Consider the following 20,556-nt stretch of genomic DNA (forward strand, 5'->3'; position numbering starts at 1 on the left):
ATCGTTACAACTTCAAAGAACTTTTGTCCTACCACACTTATCATCTTTTCATAGTATGTTGCATCCTTTTGAGATTGTATAAAAAGAGAGGTTATCTCGCTTTCCGTCATCGAAGGTTGAACTTTTGCGGCGCCTGCTCTCCACCCCATGGCATACTCCCTAAAAAACTCTGTTGACTTTTTTTCCAACTTCATCAAATAGAACCTATCTGGTATAGCCTCAGTGTTAAACATGAACCTATCCATGAACTCTTATGCCATAATACCCTAACTACGCCATTTCTTTGGATCCTAACTTGTGTGCCAATCCAGGGCTTCTCCTTTCAAACTCCTTATAGATAACTCTATTCTAATGGCCTCATCTTTTCCCACTCCAACTAGCTTGTCACAATATGACCTTAAATGAGCTCAAGGATTTTCCTTACCATCAAACACATCAAATTTTGGTACCTTATATTCCAAAGGCAACTCAACATCGGAATGAACACATAAATCCTCGTACTCAAGCCCTTCACATCCTTTATAGACTTGGATACTTTTGAATGCTTTCTTCAAATTATGAATCTCCCTAGCTACACTTTCATTTATTTTTGACCTAGCTTGTTTCTCTATCTCCTTATACAGATTGACTTCTGGCATGGCTGGCATTGGGGTAATAAAAGGTTGAGCTTCCGCTATATATACTTGTGGCACATATTGCATGTTAGGAATTATAGTGTTGTCACTGGTATGTGTTGGGTCACTTGGTATTTTTGGGTGAGCGAGTTGGTTTGGGAAAGTGGGATAGTTTCGGTGAGTGAAGCTTGGGTAAGTAATGTAGTTTGGAAGACTGGAGTTAGGAAAATATATAGGGAAGTGAAAGGTAGTGGATTGGTTTGTTGTGAGTTGATTTGTGTAAAAGTGACTTGTGGTTGGTTGATGGGTTGTTTGGGAGCAGTCAGAATGGTTTTGAGAAGGGAAAGATTTGGTGGAAAGTCTTGAGGCGAGGGAGAGTCCACAGGTGGAATAGTTACAATTGTCCTATGATTAGAAAGTGGTGTATTTAGGCTAATGGACAAATTGGTAAGGGTTTGAAGTCGATCAATTTTACTTCGCAATTTAGCCATTTGTTGCATCAGGTTAGCAATGTGTTCATCATAAGGGATTGGATCCCTTCCTTCTGAAGCCTCAGGTTCGTCTCTTGGGATAGTGATAAGTCTCAAACCACTTTGATCGAATGTACTTGACTTAGTCATATTGGTGGATGATCAAGCTTTTGATCTAGAAAAGTATGGATGATCCGCCAGTTCGCAGTCAACGCAAATCAACCTTTGGAGAAATAAATCAAAAAAAAGGAAAAAGAATCTCTGTAAAACAAGAGAGAAAAATATTAGTATAAAGTGAATAATCGTTACTTCAATCAATCAATTAGGCAAATAGTGTTGAGAAAGAAGAAAGCATGTATCACATAGCAAATAAATCACATAGTAAGAGGAGAAATCAATAATACAAATGCGTCCTAATATGGACGGGACCTCTTTTATGCCAGAGGTGGGCCTAAACGCCAAATAAACAAAATTATGATAGGTTGATCCAAACCATTAAATTGATACAACTCGAGTTTGGAAGACAAAAATCCAATTTTAATTATATAACAATAGAAGGGTACAATAACAAACAAAAATACATGAAAAGATGACATAAAATGGAAACAATCCAAAGACTTGGCCTAATTTCTACTCTTAATCAAAATGGTGGAGTGAATGAGGATGATGCTCCAATACTGTTAGGCCCTGCACTAGAATTATTCAAAATCTGCATTATATTCGTCATTTGAGCCCACATTTCTGGTGTAACTATTTTGGTTCCAAGATGACAATGTCGTATCCAAATTATCGTCATAATATCCTCAAAACCTTGCTCACATGATATTCTGTAGTTTTTCTTGCTGGTACATTTCCTACTTCCATCATGATAACATTATCCCATTCATTAAGAATTTCTTCAGCTCTAGGGACTTTAAAATCTGACCCAAAGAGAATTTCAAAAAATTTTATGTTTGCTCGTAGAGAAATCATTTGTGCTTGACCGAATTGTTGGAGCATGCGTATCGGAGCATATGACTGGAAACCTCCCAATCCGATGAGCTTGATGTAGTAAAACCCTCGACATCTTATGTAGGCAATAGGACATGAGAGTAGTAGATATTTCCATTGAATTTGGTCACTAGTGCGGAAAATTAAGAACTCGTACCAATCATTAGTACCAACTGGAAACACAAACCTTTTTATCCTATCATAAAAATTGTTAATATGATTTGTATTACTAAAGCATATGTCTACCATGTTATCACGTTGGTAAAAATGTTCTATAGCCCACATTTGCAAAAGAAGATTGCAACCTTCAAAGAAGTTTGTTTCCCCTCTTTTACACTCTCCAAGGGTTCAAAGTATTTCAGCCAAAATCATAGGGACGAAGGTGATTTCTTTTCTGTCAACTACTTTGAAAAGCGCTTTAGCCACATAGCATATACAAGTGCTAATCTTTCCATGTTCTCGTGAGAATACAAAGTTCCCAGTAAAGCCACAACAAATGCAATAGGACAGTTAACTTGCCAATGGGTAGAAGTGCAAGAGAATTCTTTTCTGAATAACTTGTAACTATCCAAGAATCTGTACCTCCCATATAAGTAAACCAAGGAAACCCAATTATATTTGAAGCACCCAAGTTTCTTGGTGTTTTTCAATCCAAAGTATTGAAGAAATTTCTTCCCTGACTGGTTGTGTGGAATAATCTGACCTCTTTCTTGATACTTTAAACTAGTTAAATAATGGATTTCCTCCAATGTAGGTGTTAGCTCAAAGTCTCTGAATGCAAACACAACACGATCTGGATCCCAAAATGGAAGTAACACTCTAACCATATGATTGTCCAGGGAGATCTTGAATAGTATAGTGAGGAACCCCAATTTTTTCATAATTGCTGATTTCTCACTGGGGCTGAAATTTTTCTACCATCTCTTCAATTTGTACGGGACACCCTTGACCATCCTAATTTTGTGCACTTGAGGATTAAATTCATCCTACAATACAATAAAATGAGGAACATTTTCCAAACTCACTATATCAAATTAGGCTTGGATCCGTGTATCATTATCACGTTCCACAAAATATGTTTATTGATCGTTGGGTCGTGAAACTCGTCGACATATAGGTGGTTTTCCTAAATGTGGAGTTGACACCATGGGTCAACCCACCTAAGGTGTATGCATGCATGACTTATATTGAAGGGGAAGCACAGCTCAATCTTATGTTTTTCTAAGATTTTGCTTACTAGACAAAAGGTTTTCGAGCGGACAACTCGAGTGAGGAGGCTAAGCGGTCACCCGAAAAAAAATCGGACACCCCTCACATACGCCAACTCTCCTAAATTTCAAGATTTTTTAAAAATATTTTGTGGGTGTGCAAAATACACCCCACGTGAATGTGTGATAGTGTCAATTTTTCAGAATTGGAGGAAGTATGAACGGAATGATAATTTATAAAGCAGTAACAAATATACAATTACATAAAACAATAAAAATTACAAACATACAATTAATATCAAGCAACAGCAAATCAATAATCACATAAATAAAACATCAAACAAATAAGGTAAAATATACAAATAAAAAAAAAACTCTAATCAATAGCCTAAGTCTGTTATGGTTTAGAACCTAATATTCTCTAGCAGAGTCGCCATACTGTTATACCTCATTTTAACTCGAGGTCAAACGGTGTACAACATATTGGTGATTCCTAAATTATTTAACTTAAGGAGTCGCCACCTAATTATTTTTAAAAGTAAATTAGGATACCTAAATAAATTCACTAATATAATGCTAAAAATAAACTCTAATTAGTGATCTACTTAACTTATGTTATTCTAGGTAAGAATTTTAGTTATCCTAAAGAAAAGGAATTAAGCATCCTTTAAGATTCGTTAAGAAGCGATAACCGACCAAACTTAGGTTAAATTATTAAAACTAAAAAGATTGCTCAAAAATTTTGAAAAGTTGAATAGTTAAGTGAAAAAAGATTTTTGAACTTGAATTAATAGACGAACATTGCACTTCGAAATTCTTTTCTATTTGGAATGGAATGACCTGCATTTCTTATTTGGACAACAATAAATAGTCACTTGTTTAAAAAAACATAGTTGTACAAAAATTATTATACGAAAAATACACAAAAATATAACCTTTACGCATGAAATAAGTGCATGCTTTGAAAAAATATTTTTTAGTAGTAGCTTGGCCTTAAAAACAAAAATGTTGATTTCTTTTTTAAAAAAAAATAAATAAGTAAAAGAAAATGAAAAGCTATCGCCATGACAAATGATTCATTTCTAACTAGAAGTACCAAACCCAAACATCTATATTATGTTAGCTATTGTGAAAAAAAAAATCTCAAGAACTTAAAGCTCTCTACATATTTTATCAAAAAGCTTTTGGTGAAAAGTTTTAGCTAATTCTTAACATAACTTAGACGTCATGCGTACAAATCACTATAGTAAAAAACTTTTTTTTATAGGTTAGCAAATAATATTTCACTATAAAACTACAACAAACTATTTTGTTAATGGCTAAAATAACTAACCCCAAAATGGCAACCAAAGGATAAAAGGTGTCCCATAATACATATCCACAAAAATCATCAAAAAAAAAACATAATATAAGTAATAAGATAAAAAAATGAGTAAATTTTTAGATTTGCTTGCTCCTGAATGAGTTTCGAGGAAGCAAGAGGCACAGAGTGAAAGATAGGATGTGTGTTTCAATGTCTAGCGGTGGCTATGGTCTCAAAACGATACCTCTTACGGCAGTGATTCTTGTAGTAAGACTCCATTTTTGCTCCCAGAGTGCTCATGCAAATAAAAGAAAAACAAGAATTAGTAAAATGATTCACCTTACACAATATCGAATAAATTAGATACAGAAACAAGTTAAATAGCACAACGAATACCTATCCAACAGACAAGATGAGTAAATGTCGAACAAGATAACTTTCGAACCAGCTTAAAGAAACTAGTCCACAGTACTACACATCCTCAAACATAAGATAAATTCAACTCCATCATTTTAACTATAAGGAAACTATTTTTCTAGTAAGATATGTAATCAAACAAGATTTTGAAACTTTACACATATCATTTGTTTAAAATTTTGGATAGAAGCTTATGCACACATATTTGTTAAGAGAAATAATAAAAAAGGAAGTTTAAAATTCATAAGCTATACACAATATGTTTGCCATTTAACAGAGGAAACAAATAACCTTCAAAAGAACATAAAGTCCCTTACCCAACGAAGACACCAAATGTTATTAATTCATAACAACACATATTTCAACTGAAGGTTTAATCACAAAACAAAACCATTTCTTGTACATGACGGCTAAAACGTGAACGAAACATGACTTCAGATCTATATGGAGCTCAAACGAGAATCACACACATTTTAAAACATCACTTTATTATAGCTAAAGTAAACAGAAATAACACTTTATCATAATGACAATGAAAACAGAGAAAAATGGAGTGAATATTACCTATTGCAGGGCAGTGTACGGGAGCACTTTGGTCATGAATCTACCCTCGCTCTTCAAGTAAAGTCAAGTGCAATAGAGAGAAAATTTGAAAACTCTTTGCAAGAAATATTCAAAATAAAGTGTAAGGATTTTTGTGTGTTAAAGCCCTTCTTTTTTTTTGGTTCAAGATTCTTGTCCATGCTCAAACTCCTTCCGCCTGCCTTCTTCTTCTAGAGAATGAACCCCTCCTCTTTATAAACTTGTCTAGTTATCCCCCTTTCTATATGTTGATATCTTTTCCCATAAAATAATATGGAATGGGTCAACTAATATTATATTGGAGAACAAATATTATATTTTTTTTGAATAAAATAATAAAAATGAGCGGTTGAAGAAGGACAAAGGGTGATGAGTATTATTGGGCGGTGGAAACATTGTATGGGTTAAAGTATATGTGTAAGGCTGAAAATTAGTAATATGGGGTAGGGAATATATTAATGTTATGGGGTCGGTTAGTGGTTGTTGATGGGGATGGGTATAATAATATAGTATTATGTGATGTTGTAAAGGGAAAAGGGGGATGAGTTACTGGAATGTTGCATAATGTAGGAATTAAATATATGGAATTGGGTTTCAATATATTGTAGTGGGATTATGGATATGTGGTCACGTGGGAGTTGAGGTGTGTATATTGTGACTGGGTAGGTTAGGAATAAATTTAAAAGGTTAGGATTACAATCAAGAAATGGTCATATGGTTTCAATTATAGTCAAAATAAGTTAAGGATTTAATCAAAAATAAAATTAATTAGTGAAGTCAGCTAAACATTAAATAAGATAAATTAATATTAACTAGTTAACAAGCTTTTTAATTCTAACAAAATAAATTAATTAACCTAATTATAAACTAATTAATTTGAAAATAAAAGCTACTAATTTATGAAATAATTAATAAAAAAAAATTGAGATCAATTTTGAATATTCCTAAAAGGTAATAATTATATAAAACTATATATATTATCTTAAAACAATAAAGATGACAAAAAAAAATTTTAAAATAACTTGAAAATATTTTGTGTTTTATAAAAGCTAATTATTTTAATTTATTCAAAATTGAAGAAGGCTAAAATTAAAATAAGATGAATAAACATCAATTAATTAACAAACTTCTTAATTTTGACAAAGTAAAATAATTAACTTAAGTTTAAACTAATTAACTTAAAATATGAGTCTATTAATTAAGTCAAACTAATTAACAAAATATTTAGTTTAAAATAAAAATCTTTTTGATACGATTTTCGAATAAAAATAAAAATTAATAATTATAATGTATATATTGTTCAAAAATGATAGAATCAAAAATGTCAAAATTACTTTAAAATTAAAAAAAATTGGACTTTTGCAAGCTAATTATTTTAAAATGGTTTAGAATGAAAGAAACTCAAAAAAAAAAAAATTACACTGTGGGCCAAAATTGAGTGTAACACCAACAATTAGAATCAGAACAAGAAGGATAAACAACATCAACAACCTTTAAGCATGAATAGAAACAGAGGGAAAGCCATAGAGTCTCACAGCAGTTATATATACCGAACAGTTTGTGACCACCTCAAGAGCAAAATAGTTGTGAGAAAATTAACTAACCTAAGATGTCAGCCAACAAAAAGTGATACAGTCACCAGCAAAAAGCGAGATTCAAGAAACTGGATCTGCATTTTATTTTTGCGTCCAACCAAGAGATCAAGAAAAAGGAGCTTGGGAACAACTTGAATTTCTCCACCTCTACTTCACTATGGAAATGGAAGGGGTTATCTTGTAGATCAGTTGAAATAAAGATGAAGGAAAATAAAGAATACTTACAAAGATCTACGAAGCTGGAATATAGAGTTCTAACTCTCTTTTGAGTTTCTCATAAACTCATGGACCCCACCGAATGGTACACCTTCAATGGGGTAAGCAACACCAGAGGCTACTGTTAAAATCAAAAGGCAACAAAAAACATATCATTGATAGCTTAGCATGAAACAACAGATCCATCTATGATAAAGAATGTTTATCGCCCACAAAAGAAGAATGAGGAGGAGACCAATGTTTGGAAGAACTAATGGACACATCCTTAGCGGCGACAAGAACAATATACAAAAAAAGAAAGGGATGAGGTTTTAATTAGAAAACCCTATTATTTAGGATCTTATTGTTATATACCGTAACTCTATCGCTTTTAGGTCAGTTCAGTTGTCAATATTTTTTTGTTGTTTTTGCATTTTTTGGAGCCCATCAGAATTAATTTAAGAAAAAATTACCTAGCTATACACCTTATATTACTATATTTACTATTATTTTCTATCATTTGTAAAAATCTCAAAAATCTCTCTTTTTTTAATTCTCTCTCCAACTCACCGATACATCCCATTCCTTCTCCCCAACTATCCTAAATTCACGTCTAATTTGAAGTCTCATATACAGCGGTTTCTTTTTTAATTTCAATCCATGTTTTTCTGAAATTCAAATTTCTAAATAAGGTAATTCAATTTCTTTCTTCTCTGTAATCTCACTTCAATTCCATCTCCTTCGATTTTCCATTGATTTCAACTGTATTTTTTTTTTGTTGATTTTAATCTTCTATTCACTGATACATATGGAATCCTCTCCATCATTTAGTGTTGGTCTCACACAATTAAATCAAAATAAAAAAATTCTTGTTTCATCGGAGTCTGATTCTTCTGGTGAAAGGTATAAAGAGATTAGATCCAAACATCGCAACGATACATTAATTATGGATACTTTACATGCAGAATTGAAATCTCAAATTGCAAAGTCGAAATATACAGTTCATCAATCACCTCAAAAAGAAGAGGAGAAAGTCTAAGGTGTTACAACATGCCCTAATCTTCCAAAGGTATGAATTATTCAAATATATCAGACCTTAGTGCAGCGAATAAATGCATCAGACTAAATGTATCAGATATCTTTTAACCATATCTGATATAGTCTATACAACAACAACAACAACGACCCAATTAAATCCCATAACGTGGGGATCTGATATAGTCTATATGTATCAGATTTCTTTTCTTGTATTTTTAAGTGTTGATAGACATTTCATATGTTGATACATAAGGTTCTAATAAGGTTTTACCTATTATGGACATGACACATAAGGTCTTCATCTTTTTACGATTTTCATGATACATCATGTACTAATTATGATACATAAGCTTTTACTGATGTTGGTTGATCAGGATCCATCAATTTCTGCCTTTTATCTTGTTTTTTATACACAAGGTCTTTTAATTTTCTTATACACAACTTGTTTTGTATGTATATATAGTCAAAACTAAGTGTCTCATATCAATATACATAAGCTCACTATGTATCTGGATTGGTCATCTAGTTGATACAAATGGTTCGATATGTATCATCTATTCTAATGTATCATATTCATAAAGTAATATATGTAATGTATCAAGTCTCAATGTTGGTCTGATTCAATTGTTATGTCAATGCAGGGATTGAAGTATGTCATCAAAAAGATTCCTTCCCACTCTTTGAGATTCGGCACTACCTATACCGCTATTTTATTGACAATTTTAAATTATCAATAGGTGAAGAAGTTATACAGTTATTTAGACAAACCATGTTTAGTCACTACATAGATATGCCACAGTATAATTTTCAAGGTCAAATTATCAAATGTCTTTTACTTCTTGAGTTGGAGAAGAAAAACTCATCCGAATTGCATTTTTTGTCGGAAGGTCAATAATGGTTATGTTAGTGAAAAATGATAATCCCAAAAAACCTAAAAGAGATTTAATCTCTCCTGGTCAAGGAGAAATTGTAGACGTCAAGTAGTTTTTTTGAAATTGGTAGTAGTAGAATGTAGATATTTGTTTTGACAGCAATAGTAAACATTTTTTGTTATGCACTATTAGTGAGTTTCTTTTGAACAACTACTATGCTAATCTTTTGCTATGCAACTATTTATCAGTTGTTGTTGGATTTAAATTTTTGTTGGTCATTTTCTTTACTACTCTCAGTATTGTTATTGGTCATGATACATAACATAAGCTCTTTTACCAGTTACATCTTTTTTATGTACATATCTTCAATTTATCAAACCAAAAATATAGATCTGTGTCACTTTGAATCTGTGTTGCACTGTATCTAATAAGTCTAAACTAATATCAGTTTTATTCATGATACCTAACCTTTCAATATACCAGATACATAACAATTCTTATGTATCATCTCTTGTGGAAGATACATCATTCTGATATATTATTTACAGGTATCTGTTGAAAAGTCATGTGTCAGTATTTAATGTATCAAACTCAAATATCAGTTGAAAGGTCATGTATCAATATTCGAATTTCAGATGAAAGTTTATGTATCAGATTCTCATGTATCAAGCTTTACTGTTTCTGATATATCTACAACCTATATCAATATAAGATGTTATGTATAAACCACAATTCAGTTGAAAACTAATACAACAATCTTCAATGTATCAACCTTTAATATGTCGAATATGTCGAATGGTCATGTCTCAGTTACTCTCATGTATCAAACTCGAATATAAGATGAAAGTTTAGGTATCAGATTCTCATGTATCAAACTTTACTGCTTCAGATACATCTACAACTTATATCAATACAAGATATTATGTATCAACCACAAATCATTTAAAAACTAATATAACAATCTTCAATGTATCAACACTAAATCTGTCGAATGGTCATGTATCAAACTCAGATTTAAGATGAAAGTTTATGTATCAGATTCTCATGTATCAAACTTTAATGCTTCTAATACATCTACAACTTATATCAATACAATATGTTATGTATCAACCACAAATCAGTTGAAAACTAATACAACAATCTTCAATGTATCAACACTAAATCTATCGAATGGTCATGTATCAGTTACTCTCATGTATCAAACTCAAATATAAGATGAAATTTTATGTATCAGATTCTCATGTATCAAACTTTAATACTTCTGATACATCTACAACTTATATCAATACAAGATGTTATGTATCAACCACAAATCAGTTGACAACTAATTCAACAATCTTCAATGTATCAACACTAAATCTGTCGAATGGTCATGTATCAGTTATCAATGTATCAAACTTTACTGTTGATTTTAGATTCACATAACATATATTGTCACTCACTACGATTCCATCACTTTTGTATCGTTCATAAATTACCTCGGATAGCCAAACTCCAGAATATCTCAGAAGAATTGAGATATTCATCTCGAATTGCTTGATGAATTTCAAATTTTGGATTGAAGTTTTGGTATGATCCTATGATTTGTTTATGCTCTGGTTTTTGACTTTTTCAAGTCCCTTATAACTGTTACGCTTTATTACTATCCATAAATAAATCAACAGCATTAATTATTATACACCCAAAACGTGATGTATCAGAAGAACCACTAATGTATCAGAAATCTGAAAAAAAATCAGAAAAATCGGATAATTTAAGAAAAATGAGGGATAAGTTGTAATTGGGCTTTTTTACTATGGGATTTAGGTAAAATTTACTTAATTTAATTAATAAATAAAAAGATCCTAGGACAAAAATTTGATTCAAAAAAAATAAAATGCATAAAGGAAATTTCTTTTTAGTTGATAGAGTCCAAATTGATAAATTAAGAAAACCCCCTAATTTTTATCATCCAAATAAATAATGACATTCTCATATATGGGGGTTTTGATTATATAAACTAAATGCAAGATCTCGTTTCGAACTTACAAAACAAAGATATAGTGCTAGAAGTCAAGAACTAAAAAAAAACCCAGATAGAATCCAATAGAACAAAATTCATTACTCAATTCACATGAAAATATTGTAAAATCACTAAAGAAAAATAACCTGGAAAAAACTTAAAAGCATAGCATATTTATATATATATATATATATATATATATATGCACGCGCCCATATGCGTGCGTGCGTGTGTGCGCACGCATGTGCGTGTGCGTGTGTGTGGGCGCGCATGTGTGTGTACTAGTTTCTGAATACGTATGTTGCACGTTTATCTCAGATTAATGGTATATGCAACGTGTAACTCAAATTAACAGTGTGTGTATACTAGTTTCTGGACACGTACGTTGCACGTGTATCTCAGATTAATAGTATGTGTGTGTGTACTATTTTCTGTATCTCAAATTAATAGTGTGTATATATGTGTGTGTACTAGTTTTTGTATCTCAGATTAATAGTGTATATATGTGTGTGTACTAGTTTCTGGACACGTAGGTTGCATGTGTATCTCGAATTAATAGCACAAGCTTAAGAAATTATATAAAACATATTAAAGTATATGTGTGATGCAGGTCGAAATGAATTTCGACAACCAATATATTTTAGTATGTTATAGCAATAGCACAAAGTTAAAAAAATATGTAAAAAAATGCTAATACATGTGTTGATGTATGTCGAAATGAATTTCTACTAGCAAAATATTTTAGTATGTTAATAGCCAGTAACTAGTTTTTTATATTTGAGATTATTAATGTCACTTATTATTGTTGCACAAAATCACTTTTGAAGACAACACATTACACCCACCAGATGGTCATATTTTTCAGGTCACACCCATATAGCTAACATTTATTTTTGCAACAACTATTATATATTCTTATAAATTATATTATATAATATGAAAGTGTATAACAATGTAGTTTATGTATTAACCCTAAATGTCGCTAAATACACAGTCAAACTTCTTCAACAATTTTCAACAGCTATTCTTGCTGTAAAAAAATAGTCAAAATTTATGCCAAATGACTTCAAATTTATGTAGACGACAACCATCTTAAGACTACTTTCTTTACACAATTACGTGTTGACCAAGTAATAATCTAATTAAACAAATATGTTAAAACTGTGTAAGTACATACAATTACGGCCAAATAGGTCCAAGGTTACATACAATTACGGCCAAATAGGTCCAAGGTGAATTAGTAAACCTTGTCAATTCTATACTTCGTTCATGAAGAAGGAAAAAAAAAGGATATTATTTTGCTTAGTTTTGGTCCAAAAAAAAAATGGTGTCAATTATCCAAGTAGTGCCCTTGTTTTTAGGTTATAAATTTGAGAGATTATTGCTTCAGAACTGCCCCACACCAATGTGCTCTATGGAAATGTCAAATTTGTGAAACATCTAGATGTCTTACTGTAAGACTCATAAAATATAACGCATCGTATGCATTATCCTTTTATATTTGGTTTGGAGATTAAATTTGACACATTAAATTCTATATTAGTGATATTTCCTCTATTCTAATTTTGTTTATCATACTTTTTTTTATTTCATTTAAAAATAATATATTTTTTCCCTTTCTTTATCAATAATTTAAGATCACAAAATTCAAAACTAGACAAATAAATTAAAATAAAAAGTACCACATTTGATAGGTTGTTACGTGGAAATTAATGGTATAAAATTAATACAATGTTCAATTTACAATTTAAAAACTAGCTAACTAATACATGTATAAATTTAAAAAAATATGTATTATTTTATGCAGGTCGAATAACTAAAACCTTACACAATTAATCCCTACATAAATAATATATAAATTCTCTCATAACTAATTCAGGTATCAGTTAATTCTAACTAGCTTCGAAACGACCACTAAACGCATTCTTTAGCTGCACTAATTAGAACTCTCAATCACTTTCAGTATCAGTGGAGCACAAACTTAAAAAGGAAATAACATTTCAAAAGATGCTCTGAATGTTGTCCAAACATAAGCGCTATCCCAACACAGAAAATCTCTTTGATTTCAGAAAATTACTAAATGGTACTCCCAAGAGCTCAAAATGAAAAGGCAAAATATATCAAGATTAGTGCTACAGAGAGTTGAAGAAAACAAGTACAACGCCACTGTTTAACAGCTTCAGAGATCAATGACACGAGAAAGCTTTTGAATGCGATTCAACAAGAAGTCTCCTTGCTTGATAGTTGCCTGGTAAAGAGCATTCTTTGCATCAGGACGATTAGTTTCCAATACTCCTGCTACTTTATCAATCTTGCAATGCAACTTCCCAGCTGCAATGAACCGAGATAGTTCCCTGAAGTAAAACAGAAAAGTTCAATTACGTTACACGTTCTATAGTGAATACACAGTCCAGTATACAGCTAAGCATGAAATAGCACTCACAAGTCGATAAAATCTTCAGACACCCCAAAAGCCTTGGCCATGGCCTCAATAGTAACACTCTTGTAGGACTCTAGGAACTGGGAATACACAACTGTTCTGATCTCCCTCATATAATATCTGAAGTGTGGTTGCAAGTAACGATCCAATTTAATATGCTCCGTCAAGCCAGCTGAAAACACATTAAGGTAAATGTCAACCATTTTGCAACTAATATATCATTCATAGCCCACATAAATGACCCAAGCGATCAACATATAGGTGAATCACAAATCACGAGTGTATGACAGATATAGCATGTTTATCTCTCCTGTAACTCAATACTTACAGATCACATTTTAACACCACTCTATAACACACATTTAGGTTTGTCCATCTCTTTTTACAAGGTATTGATTTGATAGGTATCCATCATTCTTTTGTGCAGAGGTCAACCGGTCTCTCATTGCCCCCATCTCCAATAATTAGTTGGGAAATTCAAGTGAATTTAACTGTCCTACATATTTGAGTTAGTGCTCTGAAGAGATCTCAATTTAAGATTTCTCACCTATTATTATTTTTTGTAGTTAGTGTTGTTTCTCCTTGTAAACTTTCATATTCATTGCTATGCTGTCTTTATTGTTTCTTAATCTTTTACTTGGGTTTGAAGCACTTGAGCTGAGGGTCTTTCGGAAACAGCCTCTCAACCTTCTTGAGGTAGTGGTAAGGTCCATACACTCTATCCTCCCCAGACCCCACTTAGTGGGATTCCACTGGGTATGTTGTTGTTGTTGTTGTTGTATTATGAGAAGTGAGCAGACTATGCAACATAAGAACTGCAATGAGAATCACAAGTCTACCCACCCACCCCAACCCAAACAAACTCCCTGTCAAACTTAAAAAAGATGACGAGATATTACTTTCTATGCAACTGGAAAAGAACTATTGTCCATTTAAAAAGTTCCAAGTTTCAGGTGCGGAAATAGCATCTTTTTTACTCTTTTGATATGTGCCAGAAAGAATATCCCTTTAGTCTAAACAAAGCTTATAATACTCACATGACTAATAAAGAGGACAAAGACTCCATACCTTTGTGCTGATATTCAAAAGACTTGAAAACAAAATAATCGTGGTTTCTATACAACAGTTGTAACCTATTTCACTATCAAGGTACTCCAAAAAGGAAACACTGACATCTGAGGATTAAAACTTCCAAACGGGATTATCTATAGTCAAGGCCTTGCAATACCACTATTCTCAATCAAATTCTCCAGAAAATGCATCAGGGACCCCCATCACAGTTTTCAAGGATATAATCTACATAAACTTTTGTGTGCAGACCTTTGGAAACTACAAAGGCACACTTAACATAAGAAAAGAAAGAATAAACAATGGAAAAGCTTACCAAATGCAGAGAAAAATGACTTGTATTGACACTCATATAATGAGTTCATAAACTCAGACAGATATGGAATCTTTCCAATTACTGTCAAGATCTCTGGTGCATCCACAACCTGTGACATATACGTAACAAAAATGAATTTGCAAGTACATTCATCACAGTAACATCCAGGATATTCCAAGGGAACACAAATTTCAAAGTTCGAAAATTCCTCATACTGCAAACAAGGATATTAGAGGGAGTAAAAATTGAATACCTTTTGTTTCAAAGAAACCCGGTCCAAGGTAATGATGCTCGTAAGGACAGTATAAAATATGAAAGTATCATAGGGGAAAAGCTCATATGTGGTAAAAGTTGAGATAGAATCAAGGAAAAGATCTGCTGCTTTCTTGAAGTTACGAGTGGACATGCAGTACAACCCTTCATACACCTTCAACCTATTCTTTCTCTCCCAGTCACCCCCTTCTTCAAATAATCTGTCAGCCAACAAACATTGGGAGTTAGCTCAATAACTAACAAAGGCATTTAGAACATCATGTCTGATAACATCTGAACCAGCTGTGAGACACTCCCACTTACTTCTTTGCCTTATCTATGCATTTAGAGATGAGGGCAAAATCCAAGTCAAATAATCCCATCTGCAAGGTATAGAACACCAAGTCCATCTTTTGCCCAACCGCAACAGTTTTTCTCTCAGTCACCTTGAGTTGTTCAAGTGCTTTCCCCTGAAATTTAAAATTAAATAAATCTTGATTGAGATTTTCCCAGTGTGTTCAATTGAACTCTGAACAATTATTTGAATGAATAAGAGAAAGATAGAGATAGCCTGCCTTGTTGCCAATACGAATGTAGAACAATGATTTAGCCAAATGAGCTTCTCGAACTTCACTTTCGCCAAGGTTTTCTTCAGCATCAGCAATCCTTGATGAATGTATAAAGTTAGGTGAGTAGTTTAAGTTGAAAAGAGCAATGAATCTCTATTCTATGCAAAAGAAACCAAACACCTTTCTCTCACTTTCCTTGACTATGAATAATAACAATTGAAACAGCACAACCAGGTATGCCCAAACTGGCTCAGAGCAATATACAAGGTACTCATCCATACATTGCATGCACTATGACCCTTTTAAGTATGATAATATCATCCACTAAGCAAGTCATTACTTTCCCTCAATTATTGTAAAAATAAAGATAAGCATTAGGGCTGGGCATAAATACCGAAAAACCAAAATACCGGACCGAACCAAAAAAATTTGGTATTTCGGTTTCTGTATTTCGGTTTTCGGTCCATATTATTTGTAATTTTGGTTTTTTGGTTCGGTTTTCGGTATCACATTTTGTTGTATTCGGTTTTCGGTTAACCGAAATTTAGAAAAGATACATTTATGTAAGTTTGCCTTACCCGTTTGTTAGCCCAAAAAACTGGAAAATTTATTTTTGACAGTACACAGGTTATTGTTTGAATATTGTAATAATATGAAAGGGTGTGCCAAGCCTACATTTAAACCATTTATGAAGCAAGAGAAATACAAAGGAAAAAACTAAACACCCTTCCTGCTTTATTTTTCTGCCAATCAAACAATGACGTTGAACTTTTGGTGAAGGGTAGAAGCTAAACTCTATGAGAACTGAGAAGAGAAGTATCTTTGCAATGTCTCATTAATCCAGATGTGGCAATAAGCTATGTAAGTTTGCCTTAATCTGTGTAGTGTCAAAAACAATAATGAAATATATATATTTTGCCGAACTAGAAAAGATACGAAAAAATCGAATTTAATAAACCAAACCAATTTGGTTCGGTATTCGGTACAACAATTATTCAAATCGAAAACCGAAAAAACCTAAATAAAAAAACCGAAACCGAACCGAATTACCGAATGCCTAGTCCTAATAAGCTTGAACAATGATACCAACTGTAATTAATATTTTTATTAGTAATCATGATTATCGACATCCAAAGAATATGATTCCAAGCTCAATTATCAAATTACAAGCAAAATCTCTAGAGAAGGAACTGCATCACTAAGGATAAAACCCAGTAAATCATCTGAGGATGAAGGACATTTAGTTCATAGTTTCACCTTATGTTGCTCAGTAAGGATGTTCAAATAAAACAGAAAAACCAAACCGGACCGAAAAAACAAGTCAACCTGACTATGGTTTGGTTGTAAATTTAGGTTGGTTTGAACAAATAAATCAAACAAACCGACAAATACACACACATATACATACATTCATTAGTAATAAAACATTCGCTTAGCGATGCAGAAGAGATTGATTGCCAAAACAGTTGTCGCTGTTGAGGTTTCAGCTACAACTGCTGGTTCTGAATTCATGGACTTCCAATCAAAGATTAGTGAAACAGAACAGGTGGTTGAAAATGGTGCCAGCTTGCATATGTTGGTCAGTTTGGAAAGAGAGAAATGCTAGAATGTTTGAAGGCAAGCAGATTTCAACACAGAAGCTCAAGATGAGTTGTATTATGTTGTTCTAGTTTGGTGTAAAGAAAGTAGAGTAGAGGAGATAGACTCCTTGATAGATTTGACAGGCTCTCTGTAAATTCCTTTTTGGTCCTCGAAATCACATAATTCTCAAAGACCTTATCTACTTCTATTCGGAAAAAGGAAGAGAAAGTAATTGAGGCAAAATACTCTTTGTTGCAAAACAGTATTCCACTGGTTAGATTTGACTACAATGTTTAAGATCATAAAGGGGTGGTGATCCTTAAATCTTTAGGGACACCAATATATGAACAGGAAAAGGAGTTCACATAGGATTAAGCAAAATTTTATGATCCCATGGAATAAATTTTGCATAAATAGGTCGTGAAAATCTTAATAAAGGTTAAAAATCAAATAGAACATTTACACGAGTAGCAAAAACAATCTTTTTAGTGCAAACTACTCAATAGATACAGTGTGTCTTACACCAATTTTGACATACACATTATGTGTGCCTTGCAGTATTTTTGTCATACACGTACACTTATTGTCAAGTTAGGTAGTATCAATAATTTTGGCTTATCAACCACGTCTATACAAAATTGAAAATAACCACACAAAAAAACGACAAAACTAAAACCAATGCAGTTTATACTACATTGGTTTTGTTTGGTTTGAATATCAAAAAACCAATGAACACCTCTATTGCTCATACCTTTCAAAATCATTGCTGCACTGAGGTTGATACGATACAATTAGAGTGTGGGGGTGGTATCCAAATTAGATTTGGGCAACTTGGGTGCTTTAACTACACCTATCGCCAAAGAAGTATAGGCTGATTGTGTACTTGATTTTTGATATTGCGTTTATGTCATATATTTATAAAGTCACATAAAAGGTGGTAGGTAGCCCGTGGAATTCATAGAGGTGCACACAACCTAACCCGGACGCCATGGTTATAACAATAATGTATATATTCACATACAACACCAAAATACTTTGCTATTATACGAGATAACGTATGAATAAAATATTAACTGTTTGCAGAGAATTTAATTACACTAACTTCAATTAATTATTGAATTTTTTTTATTGTTTTAGTTGTCGAAATATATATACTTACATATGTATGTCCCAAAACTACACTTTGTGAACTACACTAGGTATGTTGTTGTATATGTCGTAATATGCATGTATTGGTTGTATCGTACTACGCACCCATACTCCTATATGTAAACTCAAATCCTAAGACTTAGGTGATGATGAATCTGACTTCTGGATTAGGACCCTTGTCTCTAAGTACCATTGTTTTCACCAAATTATACTCCACGTGTTCATCGGATATACCGTAAAAAGAAAGTAGGCGGAGAATTTGGAAACGCTCATGCCCCAAATGCCGGGTTTACTAAGAAGCTGAGAAAAGAAACTAGACCATAGAAGAGTGCCGGTGGTGCTCCCATCAGTAATACTTAACTCTTATAAAACTTAGCTTCAATGGGGTTTTGAGCATCTCTTTTCCACCAGCACCCTCAGTGTCATTCAGCTCTATTTATAATACCAAATATGTATATACTACAGCCAGATGTTTAGATTACAGGTGGATCATAAAATCAGAACTTCACTTCCAATTTCACTTATCTTTTGAATGAAATGTACCAACTTTTATTACTTTAGCTCACAAAATATGACCTTCTCTATGACTCTACCTGTTGGGAGAAATTTTATGATCATATACTAAAACCCAATACCCTAATTACTTAGAATTCTGAACTGCAATACTATTATGTCTTCGAATTTATGTTATCAATACAAGACTTTTAACTTGTTAGATAATACCAACCATATTATGATGCCAAGTGAAATATTCTCAACAAAGACTATCAAGTGTGAGACCCTTCTTCTTTAGCTAATTAAACAATTTCACTTCTGATTTTCAAATCCCAATTTATGTCCATCTTATAATTGGTATGTTCTAAAAGGGTGGAAATTTTCCAACATTTGACCCCAACAAAAAAAAAAGCAATCGAAAAGGAACAAAATGAGATCACATAATATGCAGATATAAAGAACTCACTTCTCATCGAATTTTTTGAGCTCCTCACGATTCTTAACACGCATAGGATGAAGAACCTTCAGATCCAAACTAATAACCCCCTTTCCAACTAGGTTTTCATACAACGGAACCATATCTGGAAAAAAAACCATTTACAAGCAAATCAATACAAATCCACAAAAACATATAACAATTTTGAACTTCAAAAAGAAAAGTTAAATTTAAAAAAAAAAACACATTATCAATCAAAATGTACCATTGGAGACCACAGCTTCCAAGACTTCTTCACGGAGGCGAAATTTATCCAAGTCATTGACATCTGGATGTGTCAAACGGAATAGTTTGTGTGCAAGAACTAGCTGGGGTTGCTGGGTTCCTTCTTCCGAATCCATGTGGTTTTCTCTGGGGGAGTTTCAGATTCTTTGCTTGCGAAAGGGTGTATAAAGTTTTCTTCTAGTCTGAGATGCTTAATGTATAAGATGGGGGACGGGATATAATATGGGCTTTGGAGTGGGCTAAACTTTGGGCTATAAGTTTATAAAAAGAAATAAATGACAAACTTTTTAAGCATAATTATTTATATTATAACGAATTATACAAAAGATATAGTGAATTATATAAATATTATACTAATGAATTATTTATATATCGAAATATACAAGCACTAATATACATATGTAATTGTATATTTAGCAAGCGACATTGAGAAAGAGGCGAGCGAGATCGAGAGAGGAAGGAGAGAGGCGAGCGAAAAGCAAATTATATATGTATATCTGTCGAATTGTATATGTATATTTATCAAAAATTTGTATATATATAACTGATATACATATGTATTTATATATCTGGCAAGCGAGATTGAGAGAGACGAATTGTATATGTATATCTATCGAATTGTATATGTATATTTGTCAGAATAATTATATAATGGTAACTGATATATATATATATATAT

At 32.5% G+C, this 20,556-nt stretch overlaps 1 protein-coding gene across 1 annotated transcript; it reads right to left on the minus strand.

Moving 5' to 3' along the window:
* Window positions 1-13,267: 13,267 nt before the first annotated feature.
* LOC129891285 (26S proteasome non-ATPase regulatory subunit 6 homolog) lies at window positions 13,268-20,060 on the minus strand. Its single transcript, XM_055966588.1, has 8 exons — window positions 19,858-20,060; window positions 19,623-19,737; window positions 15,938-16,028; window positions 15,687-15,832; window positions 15,364-15,583; window positions 15,111-15,219; window positions 13,730-13,898; window positions 13,268-13,640 (listed from the first exon to the last, which is right to left on the minus strand). Exons 1-8 carry the CDS (start codon window positions 19,991-19,993, stop codon window positions 13,466-13,468), a joined length of 1,161 nt encoding a protein of 386 aa, XP_055822563.1. The 5' UTR covers window positions 19,994-20,060; the 3' UTR covers window positions 13,268-13,465.
* Between the last annotated feature and the right edge of the window lie 496 nt (window positions 20,061-20,556).

Source organism: Solanum dulcamara, chromosome 6, assembly GCF_947179165.1.
Source record: "Solanum dulcamara chromosome 6, daSolDulc1.2, whole genome shotgun sequence".
NCBI classification, from domain to species: domain Eukaryota; kingdom Viridiplantae; phylum Streptophyta; class Magnoliopsida; order Solanales; family Solanaceae; genus Solanum; species Solanum dulcamara.